Source organism: Podarcis pityusensis, assembly GCF_964106645.2.
Source record: "Podarcis pityusensis genome assembly, chromosome: 3".
Lineage (NCBI taxonomy): Eukaryota > Metazoa > Chordata > Lepidosauria > Squamata > Lacertidae > Podarcis > Podarcis pityusensis.
This window is the reverse complement of record NC_138026.1, coordinates 77213702-77232934: the sequence shown is the minus strand read 5'-3', so window position 1 is coordinate 77232934 and position 19233 is coordinate 77213702. Positions and strand designations below refer to the sequence as shown.

At 43.9% G+C, this 19233-nt stretch overlaps 1 protein-coding gene across 1 annotated transcript in view; it reads right to left on the bottom strand.

The window, feature by feature from the left end:
• GPR137B (G protein-coupled receptor 137B) overlaps positions 1-6024 on the bottom strand; it is a 30088-nt gene extending 24064 nt beyond the window's left edge. Inside the window, exon 1 of the mRNA XM_080997783.1 lies at positions 5521-6024. Coding sequence (XP_080853909.1) covers positions 5521-5892 — 372 coding nt within the window. The 5' untranslated portion in view covers positions 5893-6024. The remainder of the gene's footprint in view (positions 1-5520) is intronic.
• Positions 6025-19233: the final 13209 nt, after the last annotated feature.

Genomic DNA, 19233 nt, shown 5'->3' with positions numbered 1-19233 from the left:
TGCTCTGCCCAGCTTCTTTAAAAGGCTGATAATTTTATATTTAGAATCATAGAATCATAGAGTTGGAAGAGACCACAAGGGCCATCGAGTCCAACCCCCTGCCAAGCAGGAAACACCATCAGAGCACTCCTGACATATGGTTGTCAAGCCTCTGCTTAAAGACCTCCAAAGAAGGAGACTCCACCACACTCCTTGGCAGCAAATTCCACTGTCGAACAGCTCTTACTGTCAGGAAGTTCTTCCTAATGTTTAGGTGGAATCTTCTTTCTTGTAGTTTGGATCCATTGCTCCGTGTCCGCTTCTCTGGAGCAGCAGAAAACAACCTTTCTCCCTCCTCTATGTGACATCCTTTTATATATTTGAACATGGCTATCATATCACCCCTTAACCTCCTCTTCTCCAGGCTAAACATGCCCAGCTCCCTTAGCCGTTCCTCATAAGGCATCGTTTCCAGGCCTTTGACCATTTTGGTTGCCCTCCTCTGGACACGTTCCAGTTTGTCAATGTCCTTCTTGAACTGTGGTGCCCAGAACTGGACACAGTACTCCAGGTGAGGTCTGACCAGAGCAGAATACAGTGGCACTATTACTTCCCTTGATCTAGATGCTATACTCCTATTGATGCAGCCCAGAATTGCATTGGCTTTTTTAGCTGCCACGTCACACTGTTGGCTCATGTCAAGTTTGTGGTCAACCAAGACTCCTAGATCCTTTTCACATGTACTGCTCTCAAGCCAGGTGTCACCCATCTTGTATTTGTGCCTCTCATTTTTTTTGCCCAAGTGCAATACTTTACATTTCTCCCTGTTAAAATTCATCTTGTTTGTTTTGGCCCAGTTCTCTAATCTGTCAAGGTCGTTTTGAAGTGTGATCCTGTCCTCTGGGGTGTTAGCCACCCCTCCCAATTTGGTGTCATCTGCAAATTTGATCAGGATGCCCTTGAGTCCATCATCCAAGTCGTTGATAAAGATGTTGAATAAGACCGGGCCCAAGACAGAACCCTGTGGCACCCCACTAGTCACTCTTCTCCAGGATGAAGAGGAACCATTGATGAGCACCCTTTGGGTTCGGTCAGTCAGCCAGTTACAAATCCACTGAGTGGTAGCATAGTCAAGACCACATTCTACCAGCTTCTTTACAAGAATATCATGGGGCACCTTGTCAAATGCCTTGCTGAAATCAAGGTAGGCTACATCCACTGCGTTCCCTTCATCTACCAGGCTTGTAATTCTGTCAAAAAACGAGATCAGGTTAGTCTGACATGACTTATTTTTCAGAAATCCATGCTGACTATTGGTGATCACAGCATTCCTTTCTAGGTGCTCACAGACTGTTTGCTTAATGATCTGCTCCAGAATCTTCCCTGGTATTGATGTCAGACTGACTGGGCGGTAATTATTTGGGTCCTCTCTTTTCCCCTTTTTGAAAATAGGGACAACATTTGCCCTCCTCCAGTCTGCCGGGACTTCGCCCGTTCTCCAGGAATTCTCAAAGATGACTGCCAGTGGTTCTGAGATCACATCTGCCAGTTCTTTTAATACTCTTGGATGCAGTTCATCTGGCCCTGGAGACTTGAATACATCTAAACTAGCCAAGTATTCTTGTACTATCTCCTTAGTTATTCTGGGCTGTGTTTCCTCTGCTGAATCATTTGCTCCAAATTCTTCAGGTCGGGCATTGTTTTCTTTATCGGAGAAGACTGAGGCAAAGAAGGCATTGAGGAATTCAGCCCTTTCTGTGTCCCCTGTTTGCATTTCACCATCTTCTCCTCTGAGTGACCCCACTGTTTCTTTGTTCTTCCTTTTGCTACTGACATACCCATAAAAGCCTTTTTTGTTGCTTTTAACCTCTCTAGCAAGCCTGAGTTCATTCTGTGCTTTAGCTTTTCTGACTTTGTGTCTACACGTGCTGGCTATTTGTTTGAATTCCTCTTTGGTGGTTTCCCCCCTTTTCCATTTTTTGTACACATCCTTTTTAAATCTTAACTCAGTTAAAAGTTCTTTAGATAGCCACCCTGGCTTCTTTAGGCACCTTCCATGTTTCTGTCTCATTGGTATTGCCTGACGTTGTGCTTTTAGTATCTCCCTCTTAACAAACTCCCAGCCATCATGAACTCCCTTTCTTTTTAGTATTACTGTCCATGGGATCTCACCCAGCACTTCCCTAAGTTTTATGAAGTCAGCTTTCTTAAAGTCAAGAAATTGAGTCCTAGTATGCTTGGCTGCTCCTTTCCGCTGTATAGTAAACTTCAGAAGAGCATGATCACTCGCGCCTAATGATCCTTCCACTTCTACCCCACTAACCAGGTCATCAACATTGGTTAGGACCAGATCTAAAATGGCTGTTCCTCTTGTTGCTTCTCCCACTTTCTGGACAATGAAGTTGTCTGCAAGGCCAGTGAGGAATCTGTTTGACCTTATGCTCTTGGCTGAGTTTGACATCCAACAAATATCCGGGTAATTGAAGTCCCCCATTACTACTATCTCCCTTCCTTTTGCATGCTTGGCCATCTGTTCCAGGAAGGCATCATCTATGTCCTCCGTTTGGCTTGGGGATCTATAGTAAACTCCCACAATGAGGTCACTGTTATTCTTCTCTCCCTTAATTTTGACCCAAATGCTCTCACTTTGGCTTTGAGGTTCTAAATCTTGGATCTCTTCACAGGTATACACATCCCTGACATATAACGCCACTCCTCCTCCTTTCTTGTCTGGTCTGTTTCTCTGAAATAGATTGTATCCCCCCATTATTACATTCCAATCGTGGGACTTATCCCACCAGGTTTCAGTGATGCCTATTATGTCATATTTAGTTTGCTGTACCAAGAGCTCAAGCTCATCTTGTTTATTTCCCATGCTTTGCGCATTAGTGTACAGACATTGAAGTCCATTAATCATTCCCCCGTGTCTCTTATTTAAGGATTTTTTCCTCCCACCATTAGGTCTGTGTGCTGTTTGCTCCATTTGGTCTATGACATTTGGATGATCATCTTCATCAATTGATAGACTCCTACCTTCAGGAGCACTGTCTCCCTCCCCCACATTAGTCAGTTTAAAGCCCTCCTGATGAGGTTTCTGAGATTTTTGGCAAAAACATTTCTCCCAACCGTTGTGAGGTGCAGCCCATCGCTTGCCAGAAGTCCATCTTCAAGAAACTGCAGTCCGTGATCTAAGAATCCAAACCGTTCCTGTTTACACCATTTGCGAAGCCAGCTGTTCACTTCCACTATTTTCCCCTCTCTCCCTGGGCCACGTCGTTCAACTGGGAGGACAGATGAGATCACAATTTGTGCATTTAATTGCTTCAATTTCCTGCCCAGAGCCTCGTAGTCTCTTTTGATCTTCTGGAGGCTATTGCTTGCAGTGTCATTGGTTCCCACATGAACCAAGAGGAAGGGGTATTTGTCAGTGGGTTTTATGATTCCTTGCAGTCGTTCAGTTACATCTTGGATCTTAGCCCCGGGGAGACAGCACACTTCCCGAGACATCTTGTCAGGCCCACAGATCACTGCTTCTGTTCCCCTCAGTAGGGAATCCCCTATCACCACTACACGCCTCCTCTTAGGTTTGGTCGGGGTTCTTCCGTGAGCTGTCCGCTCCAAGGTCGCCTGCACATTCCCTGAGGACTGACTTTGCTGCTCGTCTTCATATACCTGATCGACTGTAATGAGGGAGAGATCCTCAAATGGAGTCTGCTCTTCGTCTTCCATGCTAGGGGAGAGGACCTCAAAGCGATTGTGTATTTCCAAACAATCAGAGCGAACCCTGGGCCTCCTACTTCTTTGAGTCACGTTTCTCCATATATCTGGCTCCTGTGTTGGTGAACTAGCGTCCTTCTCAGGGGAGTCCCCTGTCTCCTCCTTGGTGGAGACGGTGTGCTCTGTTGCTTCCAAGAAGAGCTCCAGCTCTCTAATTCTTTGGAGCGTAGCTACACGTTCCTCCAGTTGCTGGACTTTGTCTTTTAAGAGGGCAATCAACATGCAATTGCTGCAGGTAAAGCTGCCTGCAACCTTTGGCAAAATGGCAAACATTGCGCAGGAACCGCAGGCAACTGCAGCTGTTCCCTCCCCCTCCATCTTGAGAACGTGTCGTTGGGGGTGGCTACAGTGGTCCTCCATCATAAAAAGCGTGAAGACAGGAAAAATAACTCCCCCCACAAAAAAACCTAGGTCTCCCCCAACAAACGTTTGAGACTAGCTCCCCTAAATCTAAAAGATGGATCAAACTGCGCGCGCCGCTAGGCGCGCGCCGCTGCCCTGCAAACTCTGATAAGCTCCTCCCACAGCTAATCACCTGCCTCAACAGAAACCCTGCCCCCTCTGACCTTTGCACAGGGAGAGCAGCCAATCAGCCACAAAGAAACACACACACACAAGAAAACCCTTTTTGCTCCTTCTTCAACTGCTGCCCTGCAAACTATTTCCTGCTTGTGTTTGTATATAAAGAAAAAAGAAAAGTAAAATATTGTTTAGTACTAAATATTTGGTCCAAATGATCAAATTGCTCAATGGTATTAAGTAATAATGCTTAGCATTAGAGCATTTCAAGTATTTAAAGCTCACTTCACATGCATTTCTTTCACTAGCCCTAAACAACAGTCCTGCAAAATAGGCCTGAAGGTGAACTGAGGTTGAGAAAACAGTGAGAGGTTTGCCTAAGGCCATCTAGCAAGTTCCTGGCTGAGGTAAAAATGAGCAGGCTCATTGCTTCCATTCTTAACCCTTGCGCTACACCAGTTCTCTGAAAGAATTTTCCTGCAGATACTTTTGCATAAGTTTTCACTTGACAGGACCGAAATCAAAACAGAAATAACTCTTGCAATCAAAATAAATGGCCAGAGAGATTTGGATCTCTTGATAGCTAGCTTTATTAATACTAACCCATCTCTATGGCAGTGATATCACAGAGCTGAGATCCAGACGCTTTGCTGAACAGACAACATGTGTGAGTTGCAAAACCTTACTTTGTTTTGTTGGTAAAAATCAGATGACCTGCTTAGTTTGATGAGGAAGCAGTTTCCCTCCCTCCTTTTTCGTTTCCTTATCAGGATCTATTTGAGGATCGGCTTAAGCATTTCAGGTTGGGTTTTTAAAGTATCCCCCACATATCCAATACAAGGACAACTTCTACTGACTACTACAAGTGTGCAACAAAGGTTTGTGTAAAAGTAACATGGCTCTCAGTGTATGAAAAAGCACGACAAGTTGCATGATAGTTTACTAACCGAACAAGGATGTCTTATGGTATTTCATTCAATGCTAAGCTCCTAGGCATGAGGAATGCTATCTTTGCTTCTCCCACTCCCTGAGATTCAGAGACAACAGAGAAACTCTCTTTTTGTGCTCTGGTGGGATTCAACTACCTTTTACTCAGAGTAGGCCCACTTAAATTAATAACTTAGTCATGTCCATCCATTTCAAAGCTAAGACTTTCTGAATGATTTCTGCATGTACAACTTAGTTGAATGCCACCCTCAAAAAACCAACAATCCTGGCACAATCCAGACATGGCCATTTCCTTACCTGAGTGAAGTAAAGATTCATCAGTGTCAGTGTAAAAAACTGGAGGCACACGGGGAAGCAGTAAAGCAGCCAGAAGGCGAAAGGGCTGAGAGAATTGGCCGTGACAAAGTCTCTGAAGTAAAAGGAGAAGAGCACCGTCCGAAGCGACGCCCAGAGCAGGCAGAGGAACAGAAAGACCGTCTGGTAGCTGAGCCTCTTGTGCCGGTAGTGAAGGACCAGCCAGAGCTGGATGTAGATGAAGACGAAGAGGAGGGAATAAAAGACCGTGTAGGCAATGGTCAGCCCCAGCTTCACATAGGGAGGCACCGCGGGGCTCAGAGTGGAGGGGAAGGTGTCGTTGGCCAGGGAGCTCCTCCACTCGAGGGCTTCCATCCCCGGCTAACTTGGCCTCCTGCTTCGGCTGCCTCCTCCTCCTCCTCCTCTCATCTTCCTACAGCAGAGGAACTCCGAGCAAGAAAACAAGCCGCACTTCCTCTCTGGCGGCTCACCGAGGGCTTGCAGCACATGATCACAATCCGGAGTGATTCATGAGGACTGCCTCTGTCAGCATTTGACAAGCAGCCACTCAGAAAAGCCGATCTCGGCGTGCCTTCAATTGAAACCGCCTCCTGCCCATTCGCCGGTGTTCCGCCCGGAGTTAAACGACGCTATCTCTTTAAAAAAGAAAGAACAAATGCTTAAAACAAACCGGGCTCTAAATTTTGATTTGTGCAATTCCCCGCTCCCCTCCCTAGTTGCTGTTTTTTTGTACTGAAGTTACAGGCATCTGTGCTGTCTCGTCTGGTTTGGCCCAAGCTAAGTTAGGGAAAGCTGGGAGTTTTAGCATCCTTGTGTATGGCAAAAAGGAGTGTTTCTGGGGTGGGAGAACGGAGGGCAAATCAGCACTCTGCCTTCTAGTTTTGTCAACAGAATCTGATCCTTATGGCAGCTGCCTGGATGATCATACTCCCCTTGTGACCATCTTGGTTGCAATTGCTGACCATGACAACTGGAAGCTATGAAAATGCATTCCAATATATTTAGTATACATATATCTTAAGTATTTTCATACAGAATGGGAAAATAATGAGATCTAGTGCTGACATTTCCTAAGTCTTAAAGTCTAATAGTCTAATGCATGGCTACTTAGAAGTAATCACATGAAATATAAAATTGCACTCCTTCATTCCTCAATTTATGACCAGTTTTCAGCTCCTCTGGTGGTCTACAGGGAGGTGAGGATGTGGGGAGTGCTTCAAAGAGTAGAAAACAGGTTGGGATGTTGGGAGAAAACTCAAAGGCTGCTCCACATACAACTCAATGTAACATGGTTTAGAGGCAGTTGGGAGTGTTATGCTGTACAATTACAGGGTTAGGATGTATGAGATGCATATTTCAGGGTGCAAACTCAGCCTATTCTACCTCACAGGGTTGATGCCTTTTTGTTGTATCATTGTAGTTGCAGGATTTTTTCCCTTGGTTTTTGGTGTCTATAAAAGCTTGCAGATAAACATTCAGAAGTGTGCATGAGGTTAGGTTATGTATGTCTTTGCATTTTGTTTGTCTGTGCATGCTTAAGTAGAAGAGAGATAAAAAGTGAAATCTAATAGTGGTTTTAACTTCAGCTATGAAAGCTGCAAAACTGTTTTCATATCCCCATTTCCTGTGTAAATCCAAGTCACAGAAGATACCCTGTGGACACTTATGAGAACTACAAAGCTGAGAGCTAATGTGCTCTGTGGGATTTCTTTCCTATTGTAACATGAAGATTACATAAACATGTCCCCCAAATGACATGGCTGCCAATGCAAAACAAGTCACTAGTAGGTGCGATTCCAGGAGGCACTGTTTCTCTGAGACCTCCATTCATTTCAGTATTTGGTAGATGACTCCTTACGTTTCAGCTTCCCATTCTTGAACGAGATCTTACATGTAGACCAGAAGGGGCTGTTCTAATAACTACAGTTAGTTTACTGCAATGCCATTAGCTCATGACAGGAGAAAAGCAACACACAAGCAAGAATCATTATAAAATTACACATTTATTATTTGTTTGTTATTTCGTTTACTATATTTATTAGTGCCCTAGGTAAAGGTAAAGGTACCCCTGCCCGTACGGGCCAGTCTTGACAGACTCTAGGGTTGTGCGCTCCTCTTACTCTAGAGGCCGGGAGCCAGCGCTGTCCGCAGACACTTCCGGGTCACGTGGCCAGCGTGACAAGCTGCATCTGGCGAGCCAGCGCAGCACACGGAACGCCGTTTACCTTCCCACTAGTAAGCGGTCCCTATTTATCTACTTGCACCCGAGGGTGCTTTTGAACTGCTAGGTTGGCAGGCGCTGGGACCGAGCAACGGGAGCACACCCCGCCGCGGGGATTCGAACCGCCGACCATGCGATCGGCAAGTCCTAGGCGCTGAGGTTTTACCCACAGCGCCACCCGCGTCCCTATTAGTTGCCCTATAATGCCCCAAACCACAGAAATTCAGCAAAAACTGAACAGCACACTATGCAACTCAGCCATAAATAATAATGCAGAGGTTAAAACAAATTCAGCCATAATCATAAAATCAAAACAAGGAGAGACACAAAATAGCTAATGGAGCTTAAATATATCATGATGACACCATTGTACATAGAAGTGCAGGAAGCTGCTCCTGAGTATTGCCCACACTGACTGGCAACAGTTCTTTAGGATCTCTCCCAGCCCTACCTGGAGAAGCTGGGGATTGAGCCCTGGGACCTTTACATGCAAAGTAGGGACCAGGTGGGTCCCTCAAGGGACGGCATTCCACAACTGGGAGGCAACTGCTGAAAAGACTCCTTCCGCCAATGGAAATGATAAGGTATTGGTGTGATGTGTTTGTAATGTATTGTCTAAGTTAGAATTATTAGCTTCATATTACGTTGCTGAACTGTCTTCAATGGCAGCCCATTTGGCACCACAGAAATTATTTGTGTTTGTAAGGACAATTATGGATCCAAGAGCACCCCTGGGTTATGAACTTGATCCCTGTTTAAGGGGAGTTCAATCCCCTCCAGAACAGGTTGAACAATGGAAATCTGAAAAGAGCCATCCACTAAAATGGACTCTGTCTTACCTGGACTGAGGCTCAATGGGTGGGCCTTTACTCAGTGCACAAGCATACCCTCCAACACTTCTCCAATGAAAATAGGGACATCCTACCATACCCTCCAACATTTCATTAAAATAGGGACATCCTAAGCAAAAGTGGGATCTGGGATCAAATCGTAAAACTTGCCTAGAACAATGGGAGTTTCAAATGCTGGTGGCTACTTACACGCCATACATCTGAAATACCAAAGGGGGGGAGGAATCATGGGAACTATAGTTTGTCCCCCACTGGGCTATAATTTCTAGCACCTTTCACACATTACAGTTCCCAGGATTATTGGAGGATAAGTGGGGGTAACTGTGCTTTATTTATTATTATCATTTATGCATTTTCCGGTTTCTATTTAGATATCATATTTTTTCATCATACATTGTTTCTGTACAGACTTCCCAACCCATCACTCCATGGCATTCTAAGTATACCTTGTTTTGCTGCATATCCGTTAGTTTTCCCACCCTATTTTCCTCCCATCAATTTCCTTGTTATGTTAACGGTTGCTCAAAGTATTATCCCTACTTGTAGAAAAGATTTAGTGTTATATCTTTTTAAGTACTCTCTGAAATATTCCTACTCACCACTTTTTTGTTTCTCATCCTGATTCCTTATTTTGGCTGTTGTATTTGCTAGTTCTGCAAAGGGGGTAACTGTGCTTTAAATATATGATGTGTATGCAGCAACAGACTCTGTTTAAACTGCTGCATTCGTTGCCCCTGTGATTTTTAAATTTTTTGTCTCTGTTGCATTTTTTATTCCTGTCAAGTCAGCCCTAAGAATATCTGGGCCTGCCCTGAAGGTGCTGTTACACCCTACACAACATTTCCTAAATTAATCATACCATCTTCACTCAAGATTAACCCTCTGCATGGAAAGCATAATGCTGGTGGTAAACAAAAAGGGTTTAAAGACTCTCTCAGTGCAAATCTTTAAAAATGTAGTATAAACGCCGACAATTGGGAAACACTGGCCTGCGATCACTCCAGCTGGAGAACAGCCTATACCAAAGGTGTAATGGACTTTGAAGATGCTCGAACTCAGGTTAAAAGGGATAAACGTGCTAAGAGGAAGTCATGCTTGGCAAATCCACACCGTGATCAACTCCTGCCCGAGAACCAATGTCCCCACTGTGGAAGGGCGTGTGGATCCAAAATTGGCCTCCACAGTCACTTACAGCCTCACTGTTAAGACCATGTTCAGGGAAGACAATCTTACTAGGCTACAAGTGATTGCCAAAGAAGAAGAAGAAGAACATTGTCCAGTAGATGTCGCTATAGTTTCTTTTTATGCACTGAAACATGGGGGAGGAGAATTCCTCATGTTTAGGGACTGTGTGTATTTGCAATAAATAGTTTTTATGCTGAACAGAAGTTAACAAATGAATTGCATTTCTTTCCTGAAAATTCTTTTTAAAGTTGCTGACCCTGGGAAAAATTGTGCAGGGATAGCACAATTAAGTCGATGCAGTAAGTCTCAGTGAAGTATCAGATGTTACCTAGCTGCAAAATAACAGGATGAGTCCATGTTCCCTATTATTCTGCAACAACATGCCACCTTGGAAATCCGTAAACTTATGAGTCCTTGATAAGACTAATTCAAATATATACTACAGTGTAGTAATTACACGGTTGGTCAGCAAAAGTGAAAATATGGGAACCTCTTAGTAAATAGGTTTTTCCTCAATGAAATACAACAGATTAAACTGTTATTGTTGGGAAAAGGGACTTAATTGGTTTCCTTGTCTCAAGGTAGACATGCTGAATTTGATGAGTTTGTCCCTGTTCTCCAACCTGTGGCAATCTGATCTGCAGTAGGACTCATTCTGATAATCAGTTGACCCTGCTTTTGACTTACCTAACAGCCCAGCAGCTGGAACACGAATAAGGAACCTGTGGCCCTTTAAATGTTGTTGGACTCCAACTCCCATCAACTCCAGCTACTGTGGCCAATTGCCAGGGAACTGTAGTCTTGTAATTTGAAGCCATTGGCTCGAGTCCTACCCACCAGAGCAGGAGAAAACAAGCTTGTTCCATCTTCCATGTGACAGCCCTTAAGATATTTGAAGATGCCTGTCATCTCCTCTCAGTCTTCTTTTTTCCAGGCTAAACATACCCAGCTCCTTCAAATGTTCCTCATAAGGCTTGGTTTCCAGACCCTTTATCATCTTGGTTGCCCTCCTCTGCACACATTCCAGCTTGTCAACATCCTTTTTAAACTGTAGTGCCCAGAATTTGACACAGTATTCTGACAGTGATCTGACAAAGGCAGAATAGAGTGGGAGTATTACCGGTACTGCCCTTGATCAGGACACAATACTTCTGTTGATGCAGCCTACAACAGCATTAGCTTTTTTTGCTGCTGCATCACACTGTTGACTCACGTTAAGCTTGTGGTCCACTAAGACCCCTAGATTCTTTTCACATGTGTTACTAGCAAGCCATTTGTCTCCCTTCTTATATTTGTGGAGCTGGTTCTTTCTACCTAAGTGCAGAACCTTACATTTGTCCCTATTGAATTTCATTTTGTTAGTTTGGGCCCGGTTCTCCAATCTGTTAAGGTCATATTGAATCCCAATTCTGTCAGTTTGGTGAGCACCCTCTCAATTCCTTCATCCAAGCTATTTATAAAGACATTGAACAACAACGAGCCCAGGACAGAACCCTGTGGCACCTTACTTGTTACTTTTCCCCCAGGATGACAAAGAACATTAATGAGTACTCTTTGGGTTCAGTCAGTCAACCAGCTACAAATCCATCTAAGTTACCTCATTCAACCCACATTTTACCAGCTTTCTCATGAGGATATCATGGGAGACTTTGCATGAACATTTAAGTGGGAATTTACTACGACCGTTCGTCTTTGCTTTGCCCCCATGTGGAGCAGGAACATTTTGGTGTTCAGTATTCCCTTGTATTGAGTTAGAAAGTATGGAAGATGCTTTCTTGACAAGAAGAAGAAGAAGAAGAAGAGTTTGGATTTGATATCCCGCCTTTCACTCCCTTTAAGGAGTCTCAAAGCGGCTAACATTCTCCTTTCCCTTCCTCCCCCACAACAAACACTCTGTGAGGTGAGTGGGGCTGAGAGACTTCAGAGAAGTGTGACTGGCCCAAGGTCACCCAGCAGCTGCATGTGGAGGAGCGGAGACGCGAACCCGGTTCCCCAGATTACGAGTCTACCGCTCTTAACCACTACACCACACTGGCTATACAACCAAGTGGTTTCTGCTTGGAAAGGGGAGACAGAAGCAAATATTATCTACTCTTCAAATGTCCAATAGGAACTTTCTTCCCCTAAGCCTCATAGTTACATAGAATGTGTGTGTGTGTGGGGGGGGAATTGTCTGGATCACAACCTGCCCCCTCCCTCTGCTTCAAACAGTTGCAGTTGAAATTGGAGGTCCTATTGTCTGCAAAAAGCCACAATAAATGCATCCCTTCTGCTCACTACATATTTAGTGCAATGTGTAGATTGGCCCTTAAAAGCTTGTGTTTTGCAAAGTTTTCATTTTGTCTCCGTTTCAGCTTCTCTCGTCATTCAGATAAGGAACAGAAAACATAAGGGACATTGTAGCATCAGAGTCACTCCCTGCAAAACCTTGTGTTTCCTAGGAGTCGATTACTGAGTAACTGTTGTATGGAGCTGGCAGATTTTCATGTTTGACTATTGCCTTATGACAAATGCACAGTGTGTATAGTCTATGGGAGAATGCTAATCCAAATTTTGGAAGACATGCGTGGGTGTTTATGTTGATTTGTGGCTTCTAAAAGGAATGAACTGCTTTATATCTGAGAAGAAGACTGGGGTCAGGAAGGATAAATAGATGTCATTCATGGAATTATTGGCTCATTTTTAGGTCTGGACAACATCATGCTAAAGGAAATACCACAAGCTTTTTTTTGTTTTAAAGCAAGCTCTAATTGAAGGGCCATTGTTAAAATCAGTGTAGTCAATGACACTGTCTCGACTAAATCGTATATGACAGATGGTCATCCAATCTCTGCTTAAAAACCTCCATGACTTGTAAACCCTCTAGGCAGGAATTATGCCTCTTCTGTTATGTATACCATCTAACATATTACAATAATTATATTATTATAAATTAATAGCAGATGTAGCAGAAGGCACTACTGAATAACTAACATGTGAGGTTCAGATCATGGCCACAAATTTAGCTTTATATATATTTGGCAATAATTATATCATTGTCAATCTGTACTGTGCATCCTTGAAATGAAAACAGCATCTTTTCCAAGTTCTAAACCCAATTCCAGACCTGATGTTATGACACAGCCGAAGGGTTCCTCAACAGAAGGTGACCTGGAGCCCCTGGTATTTAGTGAAGCCTGTGAGCTGTCTAGATTGGGGGGCACAGGTGAATCAGGACAAGGCTGCCAGAGGACTGCCCACACAGCAGAAGACTGTGACCTTTGGAGGCCAATACTGAACAAATCCTGAGCCTGCAAGACCGACCACACCTTAAACATCTTTTTGACAACAGCCAGTGGAATTCCGTTGTATCTTGGATGTGGTTCCAGCAGCTCCAACCCTAAAGCTTCCAAACCAGGCCAGAAGACCTGCTGGAAGAGAACAATACCTTCCCATACCCTTGATAGCTCTGATATCTGGAAGTTCTCTGTGACCCAGGGCCCAGGAGGGACAGGAAAGCTTACCTGCTTCCAATATTAAATCAATTCACTCTTTGCTGGTGCCGGCCATATGCTACATTCCTTCAAGGGGGATGTTGGTTCCCTAACTGCATCACCACCCATTACGGAAAACTGTGAGTGATCAAGATTATCTCCCCCTTTTCCTTCTCCATTTGACACTTCCTTGTGCAAACAGTAGAGTTAGTTTACCATAAAGGAAATGCACTGGAACTCTGGAAGCAAAATCCAAGTTAATGGTAAAGCTATCTAGACCAGAGACCAACATGAGGCATACAGATAACCATACTGCAAGAGATCATTACTGTACCTACTCTTAGCCTTCCCAACAATGACAAACAATGACAAACAATTGGAGATGTTTGCTCCAATTAAGCTTTAAAGAGTGGGTTTTGTGGGGAAAGCTCTGGAGCAAAAAAAAAAGGGGGGGGGGGAGCATTCAGACACAGAGCTTTAAAGTCCAGACTGTGCCTGGAAAGAGCAGAAGACAGGTAAGTGTGGATAAGCCCAAAGAGTTAAAACCCATTCTTAAAGCGGCAAATAATAGCCGTAGAGGGAAAGAGTTCAGATTTCTGAACTTCTGTGGTGCTAAAGCTTCTAGCATTCAACTCAGTGGATGTGCTCACATGTAATGGGAAGCTATGGTTTAGTGTTATTATGACAAGCCATAGTGACTTGGGCTCATGCATTCTTCTCAGTCTCCTCTTCCAGAATGCTCAGAAGCTTTCGCTTGACTAGCCACAGTAGAGTGTTGCATCAGAACCCTAAACTGTGGTTCACCTTATCTATGGTTTATTGAAAGAAGTCACCTTTAACCCATGGTTTGAGGTTGGCCTGTTTTGATCAAGCATAAATCAGATTAATCATAGTTTCCTAGGTCTGGATGACCTAGGAATCTGTGGTTAATCTAAAACAGAAGCGACTCCTGTGTCAGAGGAGGAGGCGGCTCCAAGGCTCACCTTATCTTGTTCTCATAATACCATGGTTTAGTGTTACATCCAATCAGTCCAACGTATTTATTATTAATCTGACTCTAGATATATGATAATCTGATGATAGCACTATTCCAGTGGACATATCCAGTAGCACATAATTAACATTATGCCTGTGCTTGAGAGCTTTGTTGAATCATGTTAAAAACCATTATGTCAGTATAAACCGTAGAACAGAATTATGTACTGCAGCTGACCTGCGTAATTTGTGATTTACCAAGCGGAATGTAGCTTGAGAAGTTGGAACTAGATGGCCAAGGGAGCGTCTGAGTGGGATGTGGGAGGTGAAATCAGGACCCCAATAAGTGTTTTGTTTTTTCCCCACCCCAGTCAGGGGGTTTATCAAGTCCCTCAATGAGCTGCTGTATGCAGTTAGTTGGGAGGTTGCACTCAGCTTGTTGGGTCAGCAAATTGTGGAGGTTTATGCAGAAGTGCCTCTTTTCAAAATCTGGCAGTCAAACATGACTTTAAAAAAAAACCTGCCACTGTCTACATCTTTTACTTTAAATCAAACGGCTTCTTGATCTTTATGCAAAAAGTTTTAAGTGTGGAGTTGATGCATACCTCATATAACAAAAGTAACCAGTCCAAGACACAGCAGGAAACACATGTATCCTCTTGGTCTTGTAATCTTTTTGAGTGTAGCCAACACTCAAGTGCAGACCCAGGCAAACAAGCTGCAGAAAATACCCTCTTCCCCACGCTCCACTAACATAGCGTTAGATGTATATTTTTCTGTTGATACAAGCTGATACAGTGGTACCTCGGGTTACATATGCTTCAAGTTACATACGCTTCAGATTACAGACTCTGCTAACCCAGAAATAGTGCTTCAGGTTAAGAACTTTGCTTCAGAATGAGAACAGAAATCGTGCTCCGGAGGCACAGCAGCAGCAGGAGGCCCCATTAGCTAAAGTGGTGCTTCAGGTTAAGAACAGTTTCAGGTTAAGAACGGACCTCCGGAACAAATTAAGTACTTAACCCAAGGTACCACTGTACTTGTTTTCAGTTCTACATACTCCAAACCTCATTGCAGATTCCAATAAAATCTAAACCTGATTTCCACTTGTGGGCTAAATTGTAACCCAATTGATAAGATATGTCAGGAAAGCATTTTACACCATCATTACATCTTTGGAGAAATTCTATGGCATGTCCTATTCCTCCCTCGCTCCCTTCCTTGCTTTAACTGTATTTTCCAATACAGTGGTACCTCGGGTTACAACCGCTTCAGGTTACAGACGCTTCAGGTTACAGACTCTGCTAACCCAGAAATAGAACCTCGGGTTAAGAACTTTGCTTCAGGATGAGAACAGAAATCGCACAGTGGCGGCGCAGCAGCAGCGGGAGGCCCCATTAGCTAAAGTGGTGCTTCAGGTTAAGAACAGTTTCAGGTTAAGAATGGACCTCCGGAACGAATTAAGTTCTCAACCCGAGGTACCACTGTACTCTTTCATTAAGAGTGTGATCTACTGATTGCTGCTTTGCTACAGATAGAGGGGCTTGTGTTCCTCCCTGGCCACCTGGATGCTTCAAGGGTTTGAAAGTACAGAGACACGACAAAATTATTACAGAAGCGGATCCTGTCTGGAAACCATATATATTTATTGGGATTGGTGATAGAGACGGATGGAATCAATTGTGAAGCACTTAATTCGGTGCTTAATTATCTGTTCTGTTTCATAACTAATTCAGAAAATAATATGAACTTCAAATTAATTACAAATGCCTTCTAATGCATGTTAATGATGTCATTGGCATAGCCCAGCAACTAAAGGACAAGATGGGGCCTCATTGCATCTGTGTACAGAAGCAAACCAACCTGGTAGTTGTGGCACTGGTGATGTGGCAGGATTCTCTAGCAAGCTACCGTAGCTTTCGGGAGAGAACAGGGCAGGTTGCAAGATGGCACACATATCTTTGCCTGCTCACTACCCCTCAATATCTGCTGCCTGCGGGGTCTGGCACATTTTGCCTAATAGTGAAGCTGGTCCTGTACCAGAGACCGTTTTTAATGGAATCAGAGGAGCGGTCTGCATTTATGAAGTGGTTTGATTTGTGTCTTCATTGTCAAAAGGGAGCAGTAGAAGTAGTTACAGAGTCTGGGTGAGATCAGGAGAATATCTAATCCTGGATATTCTCAGCATCCACACAAATCCCAGAATAAAATATTTGACTATAAAGAAGTGAAATAGAATGTGTTGTTCTCTGGCTACACTTGTATTTTTTTTTTTTTAACAATTGGCTTGCTCATAAACTCCCCACAAAACCATGCAGTAGTAGAGTGGGAGCAGTTTCCAAAGGAATTTGCCATCCTAAAGGAATATTGTCCCAAGAGACCTGCAGTTTTTCCAGTAATCAGTTACTGGATATATTTGCAACCCTACTCCAAAGGCAAACAAAAATTAGCATGTAATAGTGTGCTTGTCCCCACCCCTTTCTACACAGAGTAGGAAACTATCATATGATAAGAGATCATTAATCTGAGGCTTCCATATACATGCAGGTGTGAGCTTCTGAGGTCTTGGTCTTCTAGCAATGCCTCCTTAATGGTTTCCTGCTTGGAATATGGTCCAGGCTTGTAACCACTGAATTCATAAGAGTGAATGGAATGCTGCCATTGTTCCTGTGGCTGTGTGTTATGAGCAGGAAGATCCTTGCATCAAATCACCAGTCAGCTGGTGCCCAGTTGGTCACAGGGGCTCTTTATAGTTGGCAAAGCAGCCACATTTTATTCAAGTAAATTAGAGCCAAGGCCCATTTTTGTCTGTAACAAGATACATTTTTGTAGCATTTCTTACATATTTTCAACCAGCTGAGAAATAAGTGCATTTCTATCCTCAGAATAACTGTAAATAATAAAGCTTCCGTTGTTGAACAGCAGAGACCACTTGATGAGAATTGCAGGTGTACTTAGCCATTCTTAAGTGATACAGTATAGTCTGGTTGTTTATTCTTTTTAAAACAAATTGTTCCTTAAAAAAAGAAGAAGCCAAAAATACGAATTTTACTTGAAAAGATCTCCCACCAATGTTGGAGGCAGATTAAAGGTAGGATAACCCAGAAGCAGTGTAATTTATTCAGAGCAGCTTTTAAAAAGAAAACTCCACTACAAAGTTAGAGAGCTGTGCGTATGGAGGGAGGGAGGGTCATCTGGCTAAATTTAAAGACATGAGTCCTTTCCTAATCACCCACCCACCACAGAATTCCCAGAATTTCCCTGTGATTATCTGATAAAGAGGAAACTGGAGTCAAAGGAGAATACAAAAGTAAGTAGATAAGAATTAACCCTTAACTGGAAGAGCATGTTTGGATCCAAAATCTCCCAGATCAAAGTTATGTCTAATGATGTAATCAGTGACAAAACTGTATGTATATACCCATATACCTTATTCACTATAGAATTAACATTGGATCTTGGTCTTATAGTACACTATTTATTTATTACAGCGATGTACAATGGGCAACTCTGCTCTCTGCATTTATCCTGAAGCTGCTGCAGTGAGAAAATCATGTAAACTGTTGACCTCTGAGCTCTAAAGCCCTGTCAGTGAGTAACCTTAAACAATCTGTTAAGGAACTACAGGCACAAAGGCTTTCTCCACAGTACTTTGCAGGGAGATTCCACAGTAGTTGTTACAGTCATGGCGGTCACCTACATTCTTGTAGAGGGTCACAATGCTGTAGTCCTGCATGTCTTGTGGCAAGAGGCAGGACAGGGTCTCAAACAAAGCTGGGTGCTCTTAAGCCCACAAGCCCAGCATGTTCACACCATGTCCCAGTGACTTCTACGCTAGCTTGGTCATGTCCACAGAATGGAAGATGGCAGGGTCCCCAAGGATGTGCTCTACGGGGAGCTGGCTTCAGTCACTAGACACAGACTAATTCTACATTATAAAGATGTCTGCAAACATGACATGAAGACTGGCACCATTAACTCAGCAGTATGGGAATCCATTGCAAATGATCACAGTGCCTGGAGACAGACAGCTCGGTTGTGTGTCCACAGCAGTGACCAGAGGAGGAATGGCTGCTGGGAGGAGAAGAAACGCCGTGGTGCATCTGCAGCAGCACAACTGGACCCCTTCTTCTGCCCCAGTTGCACGTATTGGTCTCTATAGCCACAGCAGGCGTGGCAACTCTCCAGCGGGTTGACTTCACCTTCAAAGGTGCACTCCTGCATTGTCTACCAAGACAGACAGATGCCAACAATAGGTCACCTTTTCCTCCAAGGAGTTCAAGGTGATGTACAATTGTGCATGGTTCTCCGCTTCCCATTTTATCCTCACAACCTTGCCAGGTAGGTTAGGCTGAGATACATGACTGGCCTTAGGTTAAGGTTACCAGATTTTTTTCAGTGAATCCGGGGACACCTTTCAACTTCCTACTAAATAGATGGATTTTGTCAGGGGACTGATTTGTAAATCCCGGGACTGTCCCCGGGAAACGGGGACATCTGGTAACCTTACCTTAGGTCACCCAGTGAGCTTCATGCTCCAGTGGGGATTTTAACCCTGGCCTCCCATTACTGTAACCAGGGCACCAGCACTTAACTCTCTAGTCTATGTAGCTAAAGGGGTGTATCAATGAATACCCCCCCACACACTTTACTGGGTATCTTTTCTTTATTTGTGCATGCAAACGCTAATGAGTATGAGGGGGGTAGAGCCAAACTTTCACAGAGTGCAATTGTGGGTAACTGTACTGCGAAGGGCGGGAAACGCCTCTGGCTCCTGGTGGCTTGAGATTGGGTAAGCAAAGCTCAAGTTTTCTCTGCTGGGATTTTTGGATGGCTTTGCAAAGGATGCAAAAGGGGGGGGGGGCAGAAGCCCGTCCTCTGATGGTGATAGGGCGTCTTTCTTTGAACTCTCCGCGGATTGGTTGGCTTCAAACCCTCTCCTCGCTTTCCCTCGGCCTCTCCCTCCCCTCTTTTCCACCGCAGCCCCGGC